The sequence below is a fragment of the Podarcis cretensis genome (genome assembly GCF_951804945.1).
Source record: "Podarcis cretensis genome assembly, chromosome: 2".
In the NCBI taxonomy this organism is placed as follows: Eukaryota; Metazoa; Chordata; class Lepidosauria; order Squamata; family Lacertidae; genus Podarcis; species Podarcis cretensis.
The window spans coordinates 56,101,416-56,123,409 of NC_137171.1; the positions used below are offsets into that span (position 1 = coordinate 56,101,416).

Consider the following 21,994-nt stretch of genomic DNA (forward strand, 5'->3'; position numbering starts at 1 on the left):
TATTATCTGACAAGATTTACAAACCAGCCTCAACTGATGAAAACCTCTAAGCAGTTTCCACCACCTTTGAGGAAATAAACAATGAAAACTTAGAAAAGTGGGATGGTAGGGCAAACAGAATGGAGTGTGCTGGAAAAGGTCGTGGCTGGCTGGCACCTTGGAGCAGAGTGCTCGACACACGACACCGCCAGCCTGGCACCTCCTTGCAAAGCAGAAGTGCCTTCGGGTTTTTCCCCCCCAAGAAGAGCTGAGCTAAGCGGAAGGGAGGAAGGAAGAAGTGCGAAGCTCAGCAGTTCCTGCCTGCACGGCGGCCGCAGCCGAGCGAGCGAAGGGGAGGGGGCCGGGGGCGGAGCTTCTGCCCTTGGCTCGGCTCGTCTCTCCACGTGACCCACCGCCGTTCACATGACCGCCTAGGCTCAACGAGGAGGCGGGTCAGGAGTAAACTGGAGAAGTCGGGGTTGTAGCGGAACGGTAAGTGGGAGGAAATATGCCCGGCGTTCGGTGTGGGCAGTGATCCAGGATGCCGATCCGGGGTGTTGCCCGTTCCTGCATGTGTGGACGCGCTGAATGACGTGTCGAGGCGTGTTCCGCACCGGAAGATCGGTACCTGTTGCAGGACCTGGGTCTCTTGCCGGACGCGGCTGCCTTGCGGGGCTGGTACAGAGGGGTCCTTTTGTGTCTGTCTGTCTCCCTCGTCGTCTCTTCTCCATCTAGTGCTCTAAAATAAAGTTCCCTTTCCCGTGGTTTGTCTCTGATCTCTGAGCCCTTGGCATACAGGTAGAAGTTAAAGGTTACTTCCCTCCTGCAGTGGCTTCCGCTATGTCTCCTAGCAACATTCCTTTTAAACAGCTCATCCGCCTCGCGATCGGGGGGCGGAGGGTTGAAGAGAGAAAGGGGAAAGAGGGCTTTCTAAGTTTGACACGCTTACACATAACCTGGGTTGATGGCTATGAATCAGCAACTAAGACTTGGCCGTGTTTCTGATCAATCGATATAATGTGGGGGACAGATATGTACTCTTCCCTAGGTGGTGTTAGCTGCTTTTGTTGCTTAGTTGATCTAAAAGTGCCCGTGCAACCTGTTGCTTACTGCCTTCTGCTCAATGCACTGGAGGGTATATGAATGTGTGTGTGTTATGTAAACACACTCACAACATCAGGTAGGAATTGTACTGGGAAAATATCCAGGTCCGGGTCTTTGCTCATGGTGCCTACTGTTCACGCTGGGTATGTTCTATCTCCACGGTTGGAGGCCTATGCCTCTGAATACCAGTTGCTGAGAATCACAAGTAGGGAGGGGGCTTTTGTACTTGGGTTTGGCTTTCAGGCTTCCCACTGGCATCCAGTTAGCCACTGTGAAAACAGGATGGCCTGATTCAGCAGGCTCTTCTTATGCTCATATATCAATGCTCTTGATAAAAGTTTGGAACACCTTTGTTTCACTTGCCCTTCTCATTGGGTTATTTGGAGATCCTTTCATCATCTAGAAAACCACTTTTCCCTTTCAGATCATCCCACTGGTGCTATTTATTATGTTTTTATATATGCTGGACGCCGCCCAGAGTGAGTGGGGCAACCCAGTCAGATGGGCGAGGTACAAACAAATAATAATTGCTGCTGCTGCTGCTGTTGTTGTTTCAAAAACCTACTTCTTCTGCAAAGCTTTTCTTGGACCATCACAGTCTATGCCCTATGGTATTTTTTTTACCAGTGAACTTTGCATGTACATTGTTTCTTTCATGCCCTCTTCTGCCTCCACTTCTCTTCTGTTGATCTAATCTACTCAACACTTGACATAGTACACAAATGAATCTCAAAAGAGCAAACCCTGTGTGCTGGCTTACAACCCACCCAACTTGTGCCAAACATGTATGTTACAGTAGCAGGGGAGAAACACAGAAGGAGAAGAGGCAGAAATCGGAGCTAAAAGATGAGTGTAGATGTTGTTTAAACACTTGGCAACAAGGAAGAAATGCAGGTGTCTGAGGCATCACAGGACTAGAGTCTAGGGGAAAAGGGGAGGAAGTGAGTGGAGTGAGGCATGAAATGAAATAACCCAAGGCTTTGATGAAAGAAGAGCATCAGCTGAGTAGATTAATCCACTGCTGCTCTTGCAGTATATGCTGTGCTGTCATGTGTACTGGCAATGACAGCTCTGCAGGATCTGGAGCAGAGGTTTTTCCAGCCCTGTTACTTGAGTGCCTTTACTGGAGACGCCAGAGATTGAACCAGGGACCTTTTGCATATATGTCCTCAGCCAGTGTGGGATGCGGGTGGCGCTGTGGGTTAAACCACAGAGCCTAGGACTTGTCGATCAGAAGGTTGGCGGTTCGAATCCCCGCGACGGGGTGAGCTCCCGTTGCTCGGTCCCTGCTCCTGCCAACCTAGCAGTTCGAAAGTACGTCAAAGTGCAAGTAGATAAATAGGTACCGCTCCGGCGGGAAGGTAAACGGCGTTTCTGTGTGCTGCTCTGGTTCGCCAGAAGTGGCTTAGTCATGCTGGCCACATGACCCGGAAGCTGTATGCCGGCTCCCTCGGCCAATAAAGCGAGATGAGCGCCGCAACCCCAGTCGGCCATGACTGGACCTAATCGTCAGGGGTCCCTTTACCTTTACCTCAGCCAGTGAGCTACAGCCCCTCACAGTGTACTGTTGTTGACCTGTAGGAGAGAAACCACTTTTGTGTCTGATCCTTCAGGATCACTGCTCCAAGCTGATCTCATTTGCCCTCCTTTGAGAGACTCTGTATAAGTTGCATTTTCTTTCCTAAAAATACCCTTATTAATGTTTTACCTGGGAGCAGTTTTAGGCTTGCAGGCCAAATGCATCCAAGCAGAAGAAGTGCTGTTGGTTTTAGGAGGGAATGGTGGGTAATGATGCTGTTGGTAGCTTGCCACCTATTAGCAATCTGTTAATCAAACCTTTCTTTCAAATTTGCAGGTTAGCATGAAACTCATCATTCTAGAGAACTATGCTCAAGCCAGTGAATGGGCAGCAAAGTACATTAGGAATCGGATCATCCAGTTTAGTCCTGGTCCAAGCAAATATTTCACCCTTGGACTTCCCACTGGTAAGTGACAAGCCTGGCTGTGTGATGGAAGGGCTCTTACCTGAGTTTTCCACCCCTAATTTACTTTGCTCTTAGTCAGCTGTGGGACTCGGCCTATATAATAGACATTCTTCTTTATGTAGGGTATTTGCCATTCTTTATGAGAAGTGACTAACTATTCTGAGGGCATCTCTATTTTGGGAAAGTACTTTTAAAACAAGATCCATGGAAATTTCTTTTTTAAACACTTTTCTGTTGTGTGACTGCTCCACTACCCTCACATGCTACACATATTATTCCCAGTTTTATATAACCCCAAATCAGCCTCGGAATCCTATGGGCTATGTAGAACTGGAAGATGGGGTGCAATGATGGTGGGGGATAGCATCTTCCTTGGAATGTACAGACTATGGACTCTGTTAGAGATGAGGATTCTGTCACTTAATTGGCTTATTTGTGTTGCGTCATACACCGTCCCCAAATTCCTGATTCACGTACTACCCCACTGTATATGCACAGATTGGAATCATTTTCTCTGCATGCCAGCACTTAAGAGACTCTTCCAGTACTATTGACAGAAAACACTTTCAAGAAAATGTGTTTTGGAGCTAGGGTGCCAATATGGTCTTGGAGACCTTGATGGAAGTACTGATTAGAATGAATCTAAACAGGTGGAGCTAGAACTGAGCAGCCCCACAGGCATCTGAGCTGTTGTTCTGTAGTAGCACACACAGTGATTTCTAGTCAAATGCATGCTGCTTACCATTTCTGTGGTCCAGATTTAGATCTCCCTGACTGTGCAAGGCTTTCTTCTTCTTCTTCTTCTTCTTTGAATCTCCAGGAAGTACTCCGTTAGGATGCTACAAAAAACTGATAGAATATTGCAAGAATGGAGATCTTTCTTTCAAGTATGTGAAAACTTTCAATATGGATGAGTATGTGGGTGAGTCACCTTTTTGTTGAGAACTGCAGGGGGGAGAAATAATTGCTATTCTTTGCCCACAGCATTTATTTACTGTGATCAACTCAATAAAGGTTTATTTCTATACAGTATTGCAGTGATTCAGGAACCGAGCTTATGAACCAGGAAATGGCTGGTTCGCATCTCGCCATGTAGCAGCAAGTCACTCTCTCTCAGCCCTTTTCCCCCTATCTGGAAAACGAGGACAATAATAACGGCCCACCTTGCAAGGATGGTTGTGAGGATTACTGAGATAATGTATGAATGCTGAAAACCTAAGAACTGTCTTTCAGAAACGAAGAGTGGACTATCAAATAGCATACTCTAGTAGCAAAGAATGAAGCACAGCAAAACAGGGGGAGGGCAGACTTTGGGCTTGCAGGATCTGTTTTGTTGTTGTTGTTTTACTAAAACCTCAAGATCCACCAATCTGAGCTACTGTAGGTGTAAAAGACATACAGTGGTACCTCTGGTTACGAACGCTTCAGGTTATGAGCTCCGCCAACCCAGAAATAGCTGCTCCTGGTTGCAAACTTTGCCCCAGGAAGCGAACGGAAATCCCGCGCCAGAGGCACACGTGCAGTGGGAGGCCCTATTAGCGAAAGCATGCCTCAGGATAAGAACAGTTTCAGCTTAAGAATGGACCTCCGGAACAAATTGTTCGTAACCAGAGGTATCATTGTAAAGTTCCATACATACATGTCCAATTAAAGATCCAGGTGCCTCTGAGTAGCTACTGAGCAAAGGGCTTTGTTTTTAGTACCAGGGCTCATGGTCCTTTCATTCAAAAATCCATTCCTGCTTATCTCCAAACATTGTTAGTTCAGCAGTCTGTTTTTTTGTGGGCAGGGGTATGTTTGTTTCACATTGCTGTTGCTTTCAGTCAAGCTGACAAAGCACCCAAAATATATATAAAAGGAATATTCATTAAATTGCTTCTCCATGTTTTTAAACTTAGGCTTTGGGGGAGGAAGCAAGAATTTACCGTGTGTAATGTAGACAAAAACTTCCCCACGATCCCTGCTTGCTGTGAATTAGAAAACAAGCTCCAAAGATTTGTTCTTTCTTATCATGGGTCCATAGAGAGTGAACTTTAGACTGCTGTGTAACGGGCGAGGAGGAGCGTCGGTCGTCAAGTAGTGACATAATATCTGTGGAGTGTGAAACTCACCTGGAGAGAAACTCATCTGCAAAACCAACAATAAAATATGCAACTTTCCCCCCTGCTGGATACTACAGGAGAACATTGGGCTGTTGCCGCTGCATTCATTTCACAGAAATGCAGGAATATATAGCCCTGAGCTAACCTTGTGTTCTTGTCAGGTCTTCCAAGGGATCACCCAGAAAGCTACCACTCCTTCATGTGGAACAACTTCTTCAAGCACATTGACATCTCCTCTGAAAACACACACATTCTGGATGGAAATGCAGCTAACCTAGAAGCAGAGTGTGAGGCTTTTGAAAGAAAAATCAAAGAGGCTGGAGGAATCGAACTCTTTGTTGGAGGTGAACATTGAGAGGGGGCAAGGTCTGAACATGCGTGGCCATCCCTCAGTGACTTGCAGGTGCTGAAATGACCTTTGTAGATCAGCAAATTGCCACAACGGCTTTTTGTGTCTACCTCAGAGCATGTGCTTTGTAGTGAAAGCAGTTCATGTTATGCTGCAAACCAGTGTGATGAACCATCAAGGGATAAGATACCAAGTGGTGTACACACATGTACGGAAGAGGCAGATAGTGTCAGTTAACTGAAGACTGCTGTAGCAGTCTAGTTTCATTATTTCTGCTTACCCTGTAGATAAAGCCATTCCTTTTTTTAGTGACTTTGCCAGGTCCTGGGATATTGGAGAAGATGCTTTTCCTAAATGTTTATCAGGGGCAAGTAAATTTTCACAGGATGGTTTATGAGCTAAAGCCGACTTGCAACTTCCATGTTAAGTTTTCTTGAGCCCAATAAGCACCTAATCCTGAATCACTTTCTTGTATTCTTGATGTTTCCTTTCTTTTCGCTAGATTCTAAATGTGAACTGTCTCCATTACAGGTATTGGCCCAGATGGTCATATTGCCTTCAATGAGCCAGGCTCAAGCCTGGTGTCCAGAACCAGAGTCAAGACCTTAGCTATGGACACGATATTGGCTAATGCCAGATTCTTTGATGGAGACCTCTCCAAAGTGCCCACAATGGCACTTACAGTTGGAGTGGGTACAGTCATGGATGCCAGAGAGGTTAGCACAACAGTACCTTAATTTCAGGGATAGGGAACCTGTGGCCTCCGGAAGTTGCTGGACTACCAGCTTCTATCATCCCTATTAGCAATACTGACGGGGGCTGATGGTAGTTGGAATCTTAGAGTGGAAATCAACGTCACACTGACTATGACGAATATTCCAATGTTGATAGCTCTAGTTGCTACTTTGCTCTCTCTGCCCCTTTTTGGCAGACACTCTCAAATATTGGTAGTATCCTCTAACTTTGGTCCCTTACTTTATTTGTAAAATGTTGGTTTTCTAAATCACGTCCCTCTCTCATCTCCTTCTCCACCCTAAAATCTGTACATATTAGAGAGTAGCAAGGAACATTTTTCTTATCTCGGAAGGTGACAAAAGCCCTAAGCCTAACCGTGTTCCCTGTTGTGTCTTACAATTCAGGTTATGATTCTAATCACAGGAGCCCATAAGGCATTTGCTTTGTACAAGGCTATTGAGGAAGGAGTAAATCACATGTGGACAGTGTCTGCCTTTCAGCAACATCCCCGCACTGTCTTTGTATGCGATGAAGATGCCACGCTGGAACTTAAAGTAAAAACTGTGAAGTACTTTCAAGGTAAGAAGCTTGGTAATGAGGACGAGAGATGGTCACCTTGTGTGTAAACAGCCGTTAAAATACGGAAGTGAAATATGGTAACTCAAAAGGACTTTACAAGAACTCCCCCTGGGTTGCTAAGTACTGCTCACTGCTCACCTGTTTTATCTTTTGGGAGCCTTAAATACAAGAAGAATCTTCTGAGACCATAACATGCAATGCAGGTTTGGGTCCATTCTCCAATTTGCAAAGCTATTACCTCACTGGGGAGTCACTAGTTATTTTCCCTTTACTTGCTGCTACTCTTTTTTAGAAATGTTGAGGAGTGCAGCTTATAGTTTTTAAAGCTCTAAGTGGTGTACAGTATACTACTCTGAACTGAAAACATTTCAACTGGTAACCACACCAAGCTATTTTAGTAGTGACTGTAAGTTTAGGCAGAATGTGAAATATTTCCTTTGAAGCTACTGCCAGTTTTATTGAGGGACTCCTCTAATATCTGCATTAGAACTAAGTGTCTGCTGTTTTGTATGAATTAATTCAGGTTTGATGCTTGTTCACAACAAACTTGTGGATCCACTATACAGTATGAAAGAAATGGGAGGAGAAAAAAGGCAGTCCAAGAAGCCATATAGTGACTAGCCTCTTACGATTTGGAGCAACTGGTTATGCAGTCCTTAAACTCACATGGAGCTGGTTGAAAGCACCCTGCCTTTGTATCTTGGGAACGGTCCACAGCAAAACACATTATTGGAAAATATCATTTTCTCAATGGTGAGGTAGTAGCAACGGATGCAGCTACACCAAGCATTGTTCAGCTGCAAAGCTAACTGTCATTTTGCCCCCTTTTTAAAGACCAAATGAGAAAACAGAGGCTGTCTATTCTCCTTAACAGAGCACTGTGTAACTTAAGGGTTACCGAGAAGGAAATCTGAACATGTTTATCTGTTTGCATAACAAAAAGATGATCTGTAACCAAGAATGGAACGTGAAAATGTGGAGCTTTTGCTACTAATTTTTTTTTACATTAAAATCCGTACATTTTTCCAAAACAATCAAGTTGTATTTATTCTGTGGGATTTGGAAAGATGGATTGAAACATTGTTGGGGGCTGACTGGGAACTAAGGAAACATAATCAGAGAAAGCAAGAATTGCAAGCCATCCAGAGAACACAATTTTTTAAAGTTTCCACAATTCTGTAGTGCATCACATACAATGACTATATAATTCCCCCACTTCTAAGTCCTCCATGGTGCCAAAACATTGCCCATGCCAGTGACCAGCCTGCTCTTGAACTCTCCTTAGTATTACTGGCTGGAGTAGTCTTCCCCAACCTGGCCTCCAATGTTTTGAACTAAAACCCATCAGCCCCAGCCAGAACTGAGTAATAATCCAAAACAGCTGGAGGGCACCTGCATGGGGAAGACAAACTACAGCTTCTGGGGGTGCAGGATAGTAAATAGTTTTTGTTTTCTGTTTTGGTTCCTTTTTTTATTACATCAAATACCATACTAGCAGCATATAGCCTGCGTGAAAATTAAGGTTGCACACCAAAATTCTTTAAATGTATAGTGCACTTACTTAGTCTCTTCACAATGGAACCGTTTCTTCTTTAATTCCATCTTTTGGGATAATGCAGATTTTTAGTGCATCTCCAGGGTATACATCTCTCTCTGCAGCAGAAATAAACACCGCCTTGACTAACTGCAAAGCCTTCTCCAGAGACAAGGACACTTGTTCCCCATTTTGCAAGTTCTTGAGGCAACCTGGTTGTCCGGCAGAGGCTGCCGCCACTCTCACACAATCCTAAAACTAGCATGCTGGCAATAGTTTGAGGACTTATGGTGCCAGTGCATCATTTAGCCGTAAACTATATTATCTAGAGGCAGGTGTGATGGTGAAGGTGAGTTTGTATGTAATTTTAATATTTATATGAAGCTATTTTATAGCACCTGTTGACCTTCAGTAGGGTGAGCTAGTAGGATGGCAAATATCTATATGCTGTGTGGAAGGCCAGCTTCAGAAATGAATATGGGAAGAGTCCCAAAAGATCAAATAACCTCAGTGTTGGAAAGTGCTTCAGGAGGTGATGAATGAAAGGTAAAAATCAAAGAAATCATGCTCTCAGGTTCATAAGCCAGAGAGGATCTCCACTCCTGCTGGAATAGATTCTAGCATGAATGAGTTGCTGTTCTAGCATAAGAACCATTAAGGAATCCCTGATTTTATAGCAATGCACATTTCTAATGCCACTTTCTCCTTAAAGGTAAAGGTAAATAACAATAATCACTTCCCACTTGTTTCAGTGGCAGCAGAGACATTTGCAAGAACTGGCATTCTAGTGAGTTTGCTCTAATTTTTCAAGGTGCAAGGATCTGAAAATTACGTAGGATTTCAAATCAGCTTGTGAATTTAAAGTGGAATAGATTACCTCTGGCCTACAGGCCATTTCCCCCCCAGTCACACCCACCTGCACCACACTTGATGCCAGTTGAGTGACAGGCGGGCAGCCCCGCCCACCTATCAAAGTGGCCTGTGGGGTAAGTTCCAGCCCCCTTCCTGGAAATGGTTCCCCAGCCCCAGTTTGAAGACTTTTAGTGATGACCAAAAAAAAAAGTTCTATAAGCATACTCTTTCAGTGCATATGCATACTGTTCTCAAGTGCCAATGTTTAAGTACAATCTTGAACACAGCGTGGGTGGCACAACTTCATTTTTCTTTGATTTCTTTCGCTTTGGGATCTGGGTACAGACTAGCCCTCCTCCTCCCAGAAGTTGCCATCATCTTCCCCACCTCGAAATAGCCTGAAACACACAAGAATGCAACTCTTGAATCAGGAAACCATCCAAACGGACCTATACGTAACAAGACATGCACTCTGAGGTTCAACTTCCTTCAGCTCCTACTGAAGGACCCATTCATACAGATGTGCTGAAAAAGCACATCTTTGGATTCCAACACTTCAGGCAGCATGTTCTCAGCACAAACAAAACTCGTATATAAAGCCTGGTCACCAAAAGAGAGCATGTCAGGTAGAAGGCTGACTAGATGATAATCTGCACTGAAATCCTTCTAGGTTTCAGCTCCTGCTGATCGAAATAAACTGGCCCCAAATGCAGTTGATGTAACTTTACAGTTTCAGCATTGCAGAAGTATACATACCGGTTAAAACAGGGAGATGCTGGATCATTAAAGTGCATATATGGATTTCCTCTTGGCAGAGAACCCATACAAAGCCAACAGAAGTACTGTGTACAAGCAGTGCATGTCATCTTGTTGCAGCCATCCAACTTCTGATAGTGGAGAGAAAGAAAGACACAAAGGCAAACAACTTCAAGTATCAATTATGTCTTATGCCACAGTCATCAGTGCTGTAATCAGAGCACATTCAAAAATATGAAACTTGCTGATTCCTTTCTAGGGGAAAGGAGTTAACTCTGCTCTCTCTCACACACAATCACACAGGATTTCAGTTTAACATCTTTCCACAGGGGGTGGCTGTGTTAGTATATTGCACAGAGAGAAAAACACATGTACAAACAGCTTGCAATTCTTCTCGCCCCAGATGTACACACACACACACAACTTAGAAGAACACACCACGCATCTGACAAAGCAGGGTCTATTCTATACTTATGCTGTTTAAATTTGTCTAGGTTGAATCCAGACTTGGGCATGCTTAGAGTAGACCCATGGAAATCAGTGGGATTCAAATTAGTCATAACTAGCCTAACCCCCACTGATTCCAATGGGCCTACTCTAAACATGACTAAGTCTGAATTCAGGCCTTAGGGCAGATCTACACCACATGTTTAAAATACACCCAACACAGATTTGAAGTGCATGGCTTCCCGCATAATGGGAATTATAGTTTCCCTTCAGAGTTACACTTCCAAGCGCCCTTGTCCTAATGCCAATAGAAGGGGACATCCTTCCTCTCCTTCTGCCTTCCTGGGTACATCATGTCCCTTAAAAACTACAAAAGCCAATTTTCTAAGTGTGTGTGTGTTCCAGCTTTTGAACCCCAGTACCAAAGCTTCAAGGGAAATCTGGCTTTGGTTTAGTCTTTTACCCACAAAACAGACTGTGCATGGGTGCTAAAGAAGGAAACACTCAAGGTTCTAAGTTACTTGCCTATAAGAATCTGTGTTAATATCCTTAAAACAAATGCCCTTGATTCTCTGAAGCATTTCCCCCTCTGTCCTGTTCTCACCTCTATAGGAGTCCCACAGCAAGGACAAGATTTGGAATTCTTTTCCAGCCACTCTTTGCTGTCCATTTCCTCCAGTGTCTTTTGAATCACCCTTTTTCCGTAGCGCTGCTCTAAAAACTTCTGCGTGGCCTCGTCTGCTTCAAGGTACTCCTTGCGCAGGTCTGCTAACTTCTCTGAGGGAAACAATAGAATGAACAGAAGGCGCTAGTCAAGTCTGGCAAAACCGTACTTCACTTCACTTCTCAAACAAAACAAATGCCATTACCTGTCAGCTTAATCCATATGGAACAATCAACAAGGGTTGTGAAGCAGCTGAATCACGGGCAATCAATGGGTTCTGAATCAATTCCACCACCAGAAATTGATTTCCAAAACTATTGATGTACATAATTAGTTCAGGGCTTATGAAGAGCACTGAGCTAATTGGGGAGTTGATTACAGCCCTTCAGCCCTCTCTGTCTGGCTATCAGGGCTCTCCCCAAGCTTCGCCCTCTTTCTCCAGGCAATGCCCCTCAATGGCCCTGTTTTGCACCCCAACCGTTTTTACCTGGATCAAGTGTGTCTGAAAACGCTTCTGGCTTACCTGGGTAGAAGATAAAGAGGAGTGTGTGGTGTGTGTAGAAAGTTGCTCTACTGTACGAAGGTAAAATGTACATTTCTCGCTCCACCTTCTTCTGCCTCTAGCCCTGTCAACCACTCTCATGTGGCCTTTGGAGGGTTGGAAATGGAGCCTTCAGGCCGGAAAGTGTTTCCCCACCCCACTCTGGTGCACATCTGACTGTACACAACAGAATCTCAAAACTAGAGGCAGTACTTCTTCTTCTAATGGGGTGAAGAGGCCAGTGGAATGGAGAGACAGCAGAAACAGTGGGATGAACATGTTATGCAAAAGACAACAGAATAAACTACATCCTTCAGAGAACTCCACTTAAATGATCCTATGGAAATAATATCATCAAAAAGGTGTCTACCTCAAAAGGCGAACAGTACATACATTTAACATCCAAACATTTCACAGTTAAAAGACTACTTTTGTTGAGTTCAACTCACCTGCAGTGACTTTACACCGGGAGACGCCATGGTAAGTCATCTTGCACAACGTACAGAAGGCATAATTGCACCTGGAGCAGATGCCCATCGTGCCCGATGGTTCCTGCATTACAGGTGTTTGGCAACATGGTCGTGGGCAATATACCACATCGGCCATCATATCCAAGCTCGACTGGAGCAGCAGGCGGTCATAACGTGCAAAGAGTTCCTCTTCCACCAACTCTTTTACCTAAAATGATGGTGATCAATAAAATTTAGGGTTGGATCCAACTACATTCTAGTCAAGAGTAGATCCACTGAAATGAATGAACCCAAGTTAGTCATGTCCATTCATTTCAATGGGTCTATGCTGAGTTTGACTGCCACTGGATACAACTCATCGTGTTGGTGAGTTTCAACTATTGGAAAAAGAAGGAGCCTGCAATGGCTTTATTTGCCTAGCAAGATTCAGTCATGGCTTTGCTAAGAGAAGCAAAAGACACACTGCTGAGGTAGTCATCAGCTACTTTCTAGTTAGACCTGTTGCCTTTTCATAGGAACTTCAGCTAGCAGATCATAGGAGAGAGCAGTCAGTGCCCAAGACAGCGTATCTACATGTGTTCCAGTTATTCCAGTACCAGACCAAGTCAAATTCCAGACAGCATCAAATATTCGCAAAAAGCTCTAGGTAGCACACCCATTCCAAATTACCGTGGCCATCTACCTAATAACTCACTGCAGAAAACTAGAAACGTGGATTTAAGTTTGTGCTTAGTCTAAGTGCAAATCTATTTCACAAAACTACCGTCCTAGTCCTTTACAGCCACAAATCTTTTGCATTGAAGTCCAGGCTTTCCTTTTTGGGTTAACGCCTATCTATTGTGGGGCTGTGAACAGTGCTGCACTTAAAAACAAAAAAATCAAAACTCTTTTTTTTTTTTTAATGGATTGCCATAGAAATAATTGTTGTTACCTGCCCAGGAGTAGCAACGGAAGGACATTTCGGTTCTGGACAATTCAAGTAGTGGACCTCACCATCTTTGATTTTAATTTCAAAGTAGTCCTTCAAGCAAGCCCTGCAGTACACATGCCTGCATTCCATAAAGTACATACATTCACTTCCCAGCTTTTCAGAAAAGCAGACGTTGCACGTGTACATTTTACTGTTGAAGCACTTTTGCCTTTGAGCCTGATCAAAGTCCAGAATCTCTCTAATCAGGCTGGACAGAGACTCAACATCCTGCACTGCTCTTGCATCGAGGGCTTCTTCATGCGCGGCTGCGGCGCCTGCCCCATCCTCTTTGCCTTTCCTGCTTTGCTCTTGTCCTTGGTCACATATCTTTGGCTCATAGGGTGAGCTGATGTTCAGATATGTAAGTGTTTCTTCCTTGAGAAACTGCATCCAGGCAAACAGGATCACACAGCCTCTGTTTTCTTCCCATAAGTTGTCCAAATGCTTACAAAGCGCAGAGAGCTAGAAGAAAAACAAACAGCAGGGACATGAGAGCATCTTCTACACTTCCCAAGATCTGTATCGTACTTTATCTTTTAAGAAAGCATACCATTTCAAGATTAGGGGTTGGATTCAAGTAACGGGTCCCACTAGCAGAAGCCCACACAAGGAATTCCACTAGCAAAACAGGGCTTTTCTCTCTCCCCCACCCCCGATTAGCTGGGGGTGGGAATCAGAAGAACCCCCAGAATAGCAAACAGGGAGAGGAGACAGCAGATTGTTCTATCTGGAAAGCTGAAATGCTTGCACTGACAGAATGATTACCATAGCACCATGCTGAATTCCTTCCTGGGGTTGGAACACAATGTAGTGCAATGGAGCATTCTGTTGAACAGAAGCTCCTAGCTTAGCGCTACAGCCTTAATAATACAGTAAGAATTTAGAGGTCTCCCTGAGAGCAGCCACAGCACAGGGTGTAAAATACGTGCAATTCCAGAAGCAATTAAGTGTCCTTTGTACTTATATTTTATTTATAAAATGCCAGATGTAATAAATACCAGGGCAGTGTACAATGTCAAAACATAAAACTTCATTCCAATAGCACATTACATTGGTAAAATGTAAGCTGGAAAGCTAGAGAGAGTTTGGCAAGACTTCTAGTAAAGAAGAAAGGAGTCTCGTTTGGCAATCTACTATTGTTTCTGCAATAATTAATGGAGCTAAGTTCCACTGATTTCAATGTCTACTCTGATCATGACTCACACTGGATATCTCCCACACGCTTTTCTCATGATAGAATAAACTAAACCAAAATGTACATACCTTTCTCACTCTTTCATAAACAACTATAGATCTAAAATAAAAGCTATTTATTTAATGTAAGGCAACAGCATCTAACTCTCACTTTCGTGAAGCATTTTTAGTGTTATTGATGTCAAATGTTGAAACCCCTTTATTTCCTGACTTAGGTCCTAAATATAGAGTAAGAAAACCTTTGGAAAATCCAGTGTTCTGATAAACTGGATTACTATTTACTTGGAACTAAGCATGGGGAACAAAGTGAGTTTGGATAACTAGAAGGCTGGGGACTTTGCTGTACTCATTGGACATGAAGGATTTAGAGCAGCTTTAAGAACAATTAAAAACGTTTTAAACTCACACCATCTGACTTTAGGTATGACAGAGATACATCTAAAAAGTATTAATACATTATTCTTCCTAGCTAGCTCTTAAGCTTCTTCTAAGTAGTTTTTTGTTGCTGCATCCAGATTAATAACCAACCACGATATTAATCATTAACAAGAAATATTACCATTCTGGTGAACTACACGAATTGTTAAAGATCTGTATCAAACCTGAGCCTGAGAAAGCCACTTGCTACTGAGGGTGAAGACAGGTGGGGAAGTTGACGGGTAGTCTGGTGGGAATTCAAAATGCAGCACAATCGGAGGCAAAAAACAAACTCTGCATTCAAACTTGCTGTTCTGGAGATTCTCTGTCAGGTTGCCTAAAAAAATAAAAATATGATATGGTCAGGAAGAGGCAACAAGCTGTGCTACTACCTAACAGAATTGTTTGATATGGTTTCATAAAGTTTCCCTTCATCTGAAATATTTCTGTTATAAAACTAGTTCACACAGACTCTACTGGGATGTGTTTGGATTGCATGGTCCCTCCATCCAACATGTTTTTTAATTCTCTCTTCCACTTCCTGGTTCACAGTAACCATTGCTTGCTGTGATGTTAAGCAAGAAGCAAGGTTATCACTAACCATGTTTTGTCTCCAAATAATGAGACACCCACTCAGTAAGTTCTAGCTTCCAACAGTGGTTCCGAGGCAAACTGTAGTTAGCAGTAACAGTCATTGGCCCAATGCAGACATCACAAGAAACTATGTCTGAGGATGTGAGCCTGCAATTGTTGCAATGTCTGAACCAGGCCTTAGCTAAATAACATGTCTCTAAACCAGTGACATGGAAACTCTTGTCTTGTGGGCCAAATTAAGCCCAGCAGGTTGTTTTGGCCAAACCATACCCACCTTTACTGAGTCATATGGCACAGGAAAGTTCAAGGAAGAATCTTCCTTTGCAGCTACGGGTTGAATTCAACCTGCAGCTGCAAAGGAAAAATTGGAGTGGACTCTAAGTATGCTCCTGATTCTTCCTTTGTAGCCCAAAGTGGACACTTTCCAAATTTTGTGTCTTTTTATGTTGACAATAAAATCTTTGAAGCCCCAGAAAGAATTAAAGGCAGGGATGCAAAGGAAGAATTTTTCTTTGCAACCTCAGCTTGAAGTTTGACTCACCTAGCATTGTATGGTGTCAGGTGTTGGGCTGGCCACTCCCACTTCTGGCTTTCTGTTCCCCATCCCTGCTCTAAGCAATAGTTGAAGCCTCTTAATTCTTCTACCACTGTGATTAGAGCAGGGGTAGATAATGTGGTGCCCTGTGGATGTTGTGGACGTTATCATCCTGGACAACTGGCAGTGCTGACTGAGGGGGATGGAGGGCTCCATGTTGGCTACCCCAGGCTTAGGGGGAAAGCCTGTTCCTTTCTCTGAATTCCCCAAAGGGAGAATGGTTTAGATCAGGCTTTCTCAAACTCGGCTCTCCAGATGTTTTGAGACTACAATTCCCATCATCCCTGACCACTGGTCCTGCTAGCTAGGGATCATGGGAGTTGTAGGCCAAAAACATCTGGAGGGCAGAGTTTGAGGAAGCCTGGTTTACATGCTCATGACCAAACAGAAAAGCCAGACAAGCAAATTCAGCCTAAGTAACACTGTCATCCCATACAGTTAGGTATGGTGGGACAATTTAGTTGTGCACATGATTTCAAACTAAATAAATGTATGCATAAAATATTTCTGATGGGAACAACATGACACCAACCATATCTTGTAATCCACAAAGCTTTCAAAATAAGGTAATGGAAAACTTAAAACTAGGAGCTTAAGTTCAGTGTCTATCTTCTATATCTTATTAGGAAATTGTTCCTCCCTCTTTTGCTCTGTAAAAAGAACATTGCAAATGAAGAGAACGGTAGGAAAAAGTTGTTGAGCTCACAATCTTAAAAATAGCATGGTTCTGTCAGCGGCAGCTGTTTTATAAACATAAGCATCATTTCCAATGCTTATACACAGTATTAGACAGGCGGGTTGCTTCAACAGCTCCCTTTCTACCAATTAATATTTCAAGAACTCTTCTAAGAAGCTCTGATGAAAGATACTACACAAATGAAAAATTAATAGAAAAGCACATTGTTTTTTTAAAAGAAGTGTGAGGTTCAGTTCTTTAGGTGTAAGTAAGCTTCAGTCCTCTAAGTTGCCATGCCAGCTAAGATACAGGCAGGGTGAAACACAATATTGTGTCAATGCAACATCTCATTCTGTGCTGGCATCACACCAGCACAACCATATTCAGTAAAAAACAAGGGTGGGATTCAACTAATGAGTTCTATCAACAGAAGCCTTCTGCAAGGACTTCTGCTTGTGCAATGGGGCTTCCCCTCCATTCCCCCTCCCAAAAAACCTGAAATGGGGGAGGGGATTTCAGGAGATCCCTAGAACAGTGTGCAGGAGGAGGATTGATCCGTCTGGCAAGTCAAAATGCTTGCCCTGATGGAGCGACTGCCTTAGCCCAATCTTGATTTCGTCCCCAAATAATCCCACTCTACGGAGGTCATTTTATTTTGAAGACCGAGCTCTGTGATTATGTGTGATACAAGCAGACTGGGATCTCACATAACCTGAGCAGCTTTCTTGGCAAACATTCAACGCACCTACACCTTATAGAATTTACAGTTAGCTAAATGTTTTAGGGTTGGTTCACCTTCAGGCCCAACACTCACAGAACCTATATCACACAACCTATAGGGGTCAGCAAACTTTTTCAGCAGGGGGCCGGTCCACTGTCCCTCAGACCTTGTGGGGGCAAGACTAAATTTTGAAAAAAAATATGAATTCCTATGCCCCACAAATAACCCAGAGATGTGTTTTAAATAAAAGCACACATTCTACTCATGTAAAAACACCAGGCAGGCCCCACAAATAACCCAGAGATGCATTTTAAATAAAAGGACACATTCTACTCATGTAAAAACACGCTGATTCCTGGACCATCCGCAGGCCAGATTTAGAAGGCAATTGGGCCTTAGTTTGCCTACCCATGACCTATACCAACAAAATGTGCTGTATGATCTAACCTGTATTACACATACTTGCCCCCATCTATCATATATCCATGGATGTGGCATAGCCATCGGCTCACACCATATATTCGCTAGTATGGGGGTGGAGGTAGGGAGAGCAGGTGATCCCAAGGCTTGGTCCTGTGCAATACCATGTGAAGAATGAACATATCAGGCCACTGTGCAAATCAGTCCCTACTTCTTGAATAATGCACTTGGAACATATGATAGTATTGCAATAAACTCAAAGAAGGTAAGTATCCACGGAAATGGACTCACCACTCATATATATGGTGAAGCCTGGTGGCAATTCCACAGAGATTCTAGTTTCTCCTCCCTGTACAGACTGCGCTCTCTTGAATTCATCTTCATCATAGATACTTGCCAAAGCAAGTAGCTCATCTTCCTGAGCTTCTTTGTCCTCTGAAGACATTTACAGTTCCTGTGAATGATGAACATATCCCCAGTATAAATTAAGCAGACTCCTGTAACAAGAATGGTCTATTACAGCATTAATTCAGATCACGCTTAGGGCAATCTGAGGGTGATTGGAACCGAGAAAGAATGAGCCGTCACTGATAATCCTGGCTTCTGGAGGGATTGGCCATAGGAAACAAGTACATGTAACCAACAAAGCAGGACTGAATGGGCAAGGGGGTTAAACACGGATTTCTGCGCTGTACCCATCAAACCTGCCCAGCAGCAGATGTCACCCACCCATTAAGGTGATGTCATCTGATTGATAGGTGGGCATGGTTCACGAAAATTGTCTTAGGGACAAAACTGGAACCCATGCTGCGTCAAGACTGGCCTGAGGGCTGAAGGCTCCCCAACCCTGTGCTAAGGCATGCTGCGTTCAGCCATGTAAAACTTCACTGCTTCCACAAAATTAGGGATGGCTCTTTAAAATTTATGGATGCTGTATGCTGACAAAGATGTTTTCCTCCTGTTACACAGTTGTTTTACTGTGAGCTTTAGCCTGTTGGATTACTATAGCCAGCTTAGATGTTCTCCCTTCAGCTAATTGGTCAAGCAACCTCTTTCTCAAAATTCACTTTCCATATGAGGAATTGAACTTCATGTTGAATGTTCCATCAGTGCAAGCATTCAGCTTGCCAAATGAACAACCCCCCTCACCTCCACCAGCACACTTTTTTGTGGGGGGGGGGAGGGTTCTCACCCCACCCAAGAATCAAAATCGGGGGGGTGCATGCAGGGGTGCACAAGTAGAAGTCCTTCTGTGGGCTTCCACTGACAGGTCTCATGAGTGGAATCCTCCCTCCTGGACCACTGTGTCCAGTTACCTCTTCTGAACTTCAACTGCCTTCCTACTGTCTTTTCTCCTCTCTCCTGTATACTGAACCTAATGGCATGAAATAAGTGGTAGAACAGCAATAAGGTAAAAAGGTAAAGGTAAAGGACCCCTGGACGGTTAAGTCCAGTCAAAGGTGACTATGGGGTTGTGGCACTCATCTCGCTTTCGGGCTGAGGGAGCCAGAGTTTGTTCACAGACAATTTTCCGGGTCATGTGGCCAGCATAACTAAGCCACTTCTGGCGCACGGAGGACCATGACGAGTGCCAGAGCACATGGAAACACCGTTTACCTTCCCACTGGAGCGGTACCTATTTATCCATTTGCACTTTGATGTGCTTTCGAACAGCTAGGTTGGCAGGAGCTGGGACAGAGCAACAGGACCTCACTCTGTCACAGGGATTCGAACCGCGACCTTCCGATCAGCAAGCCCAAGAGGCCACAGCACCACCCGTGTCCCTTACAACAATAGTAGGGATGAAGAAAGCAAGACTAGAAAGCAATGGTTTTCTAAGTCTAAGCACATGTAACTTATATAGCCTCCTATTACTTCCCTGTTTATACCTGCCTCTACTTCTCTCTTCCTCTGTTGTGACTCTTGTGTCAGATTTTAAATTTCTAAGTTCCTTGTGGCTTACATATCCCCTCATACTTGATAAAGTGAAATATGCACTGGTGACAGCACAGCAATCTTTTCATAAAGGTACATGGAAAATGCATTTTATTCCATTAAAATAATTGTTATTTCTTAAGCTACACACAATAATACAAAAGCAACCCCAATGTGTAACGTTGCCAATTTTCATTTTAGCAGAGGAATGTCGTAAGAAATTGGTACCTTTCTAGTTAGTCACATCAGTAAGACCTGATCATCAAACTTGTTTATCCACTGAATATCTAGGGCAACAGGAATATAACTTCTTGCTGAAGACAATGGCATTGGTGTCGTAAGTGGTCTACAGAGGGTCAATGATGCTTAGTGCTTATTTTCTGCAGAAAAAGAAATAAAAGGTAAGATTCCTGAATTTCAGGGGGTTGGACTATTTGACACACATGGTCCCTTCCAACTATACAATTCTATGATTCTAACATTACTTCTACTCTGCTAAAATATAAAATTCCTGGTGGGTGCTTTCAGTCCCACAACAAATTAACTGAATTTAGAAAGGCTCCACCCTACTAAACCAGCAAACTCATTTAGTAGGAGTAATTCCCATTGCAGTTAAAGGGACTTATTTCTGAGCAGGCTCATATAAAACTGTACTGTAAATCTGTCTAGTTTGTAACTCTGCAGCACGTCCCAGAGCATATACTGATGTTAAAAGATGGGATTGTATCAAATGAAGTTGTTCCATTTGCACAATGACTTTGGCTTGTGCAACAAACCTTGCTGTCCCTTTCCTTACCCCCTACCCAAAAAATACAATCTGGAGGATTGAGGCGAACCCCAGAGCAGATTTGAGGAGCACATGAGGGGTTTTGCTCTGTTGTGCAAGCAGAAGTCGTTGCCCAAATGGGATGACATCATTGGATATAACCCTTAATGTGCAGACAAAAATCAAAGTCATAGTGGTGTAACAGAAGGCAACAACAAAAATCTACTACAAACTCCTGCTCCATGACAGAAGAAAATGGAGAACAAGGCATTCCTGACAAATGCCTACTCAGTGTCTAAAAACCCTTAGCTTCCCTTAGTTACTGTGTAGGGCTGGGAGTTACCTGGTTTTCAACATTTTGCTATATCAACCTTGCAATATGCTGATCTATCACAATGTCTGAAATGATGAAAATCTGTAGAGGCCAGTGGAGTCATGTCCTGGCAACTGCTACTACTTAGCAGTCTAAAACCGATACATTTTTAACTACCATTACCATATTGATAAAACTGTTATTTTATGGAACAGCAACAGGGGTAGCAGGAATCAAGAGAGAAGCGATGACCAGCTTCAGTTTTCCCCACATCATGATTTTTTACATAGCACACACAAAACATAGTGATTCGGGATATATTATGAAACGCTTATCACAATGTTGACTACTAACTGGTTTGGGACAATATATCGCCAAACCCTACTCTCGCATAATCCTGCACAGTGTTCCCTTGACTGCAATGGCTCTCAAGAGCTAGATGCCCTGTGTCCTTAAAGCATTAAGGGAGAAGTAAACAAAAATAGCACAAATGCAGAGAAAGGGGCGAGGAAACTGCATCCTTTTGGTGTCAGTGACACTCAAAATGCCAGCATGTAGGACTTTCAGCTATAGTAGCTGGGGACAAAAGAAGCAGGTGTGCAAATTATTAGACTTTACTGTTGGTGGGGAGGGGGGACTGCATTTTCCTACAAGAGAAGCACTGTGTTCAGGAAACCTACCTAGAGAATCCCCCCAAGAGGCTGCAAATTTGTGGCGCGATTATTTTTTTTAATTTTTTGGGGGGAAAGACTCTAAACTTCCCTCCCCGTCCTTAAAGGGAAAATACACCCATAGTTCCCTGTTGTTGGGCGGCGGGGGACAGGGACTACCATCTACTCCAGATTAGTTTCCTAATACAGACTGCGCTTAGCTTCCGGCCAGACCCCGGAGAGTCACGAAACCTGGGCGTGGCAGACCCCGCCGGTGCACAAGGAAACGCCGGAGCCGCGCCAGCGTGCCTCTCCTATCGGCAAATCCCCCTGCCAGCTCCCGTGGCCGCTCCAGCCTCGCCACAAGCCCCCAGAAGGCGCCGCCAGGAGCAGGGCAGGGGCGTCGCTCGCCTCGCAGGCGCGCGCGGGGACCCCGGCCCCGACCCGTCACTCACCAGCCGATGCGGCCCCTCCCTCACCTAAGTCTCCGGCCCTCGGCTTCCGGGTGCGACTCCTAGAGCGGCAAGGAGAGAGAGAGAGAGAGGAGAAGGGTAGAGAAGCCGCATGGTTGGCGGCCTACGGGTCATGCGCGCCCCTCGGCTTCCGGTTTGACTGGAGGTCTCCATCTTAACGTTCTTGGAGGGGT

The 21,994-nt window shown here is 44.0% G+C and overlaps 2 protein-coding genes across 7 annotated transcripts; one reads left to right on the plus strand and one right to left on the minus strand.

Moving 5' to 3' along the window:
• Positions 1-318: 318 nt before the first annotated feature.
• On the plus strand, positions 319-7,867 carry GNPDA1 (glucosamine-6-phosphate deaminase 1). Of its 2 annotated transcripts, none has more exons than XM_079968006.1 (7): positions 319-471; positions 2,939-3,068; positions 3,889-3,990; positions 5,332-5,514; positions 6,051-6,235; positions 6,659-6,833; positions 7,357-7,867. In XM_079968006.1, the coding sequence occupies exons 2-7, from the start codon at positions 2,945-2,947 to the stop codon at positions 7,452-7,454; spliced, it is 867 nt and encodes a 288-aa protein (XP_079824132.1). In that variant the 5' UTR covers positions 319-471; positions 2,939-2,944; the 3' UTR covers positions 7,455-7,867. The 2 variants fall into 2 exon arrangements, with proteins under 2 accessions (XP_079824132.1, XP_079824133.1); XM_079968007.1 differs by lacking the exon at positions 319-471 and adding an exon at positions 1,082-1,226.
• RNF14 (ring finger protein 14) lies at positions 7,854-21,959 on the minus strand. 5 transcript variants are annotated; one of them, XM_079967979.1, is made up of 9 exons: positions 21,828-21,959; positions 19,848-19,999; positions 17,976-18,138; positions 14,864-15,015; positions 13,029-13,529; positions 12,077-12,305; positions 11,027-11,199; positions 9,976-10,106; positions 7,854-9,617 (listed from the first exon to the last, which is right to left on the minus strand). In XM_079967979.1, the coding sequence occupies exons 3-9, from the start codon at positions 18,127-18,129 to the stop codon at positions 9,566-9,568; spliced, it is 1,392 nt and encodes a 463-aa protein (XP_079824105.1). In that variant the 5' UTR covers positions 18,130-18,138; positions 19,848-19,999; positions 21,828-21,959; the 3' UTR covers positions 7,854-9,565. The 5 variants fall into 5 exon arrangements, with proteins under 5 accessions (XP_079824105.1, XP_079824104.1, XP_079824106.1 ...); XM_079967978.1 differs by having other exon boundaries at positions 21,804-21,937; XM_079967980.1 differs by lacking the exon at positions 21,828-21,959 and adding an exon at positions 21,601-21,780.
• Positions 21,960-21,994: the final 35 nt, after the last annotated feature.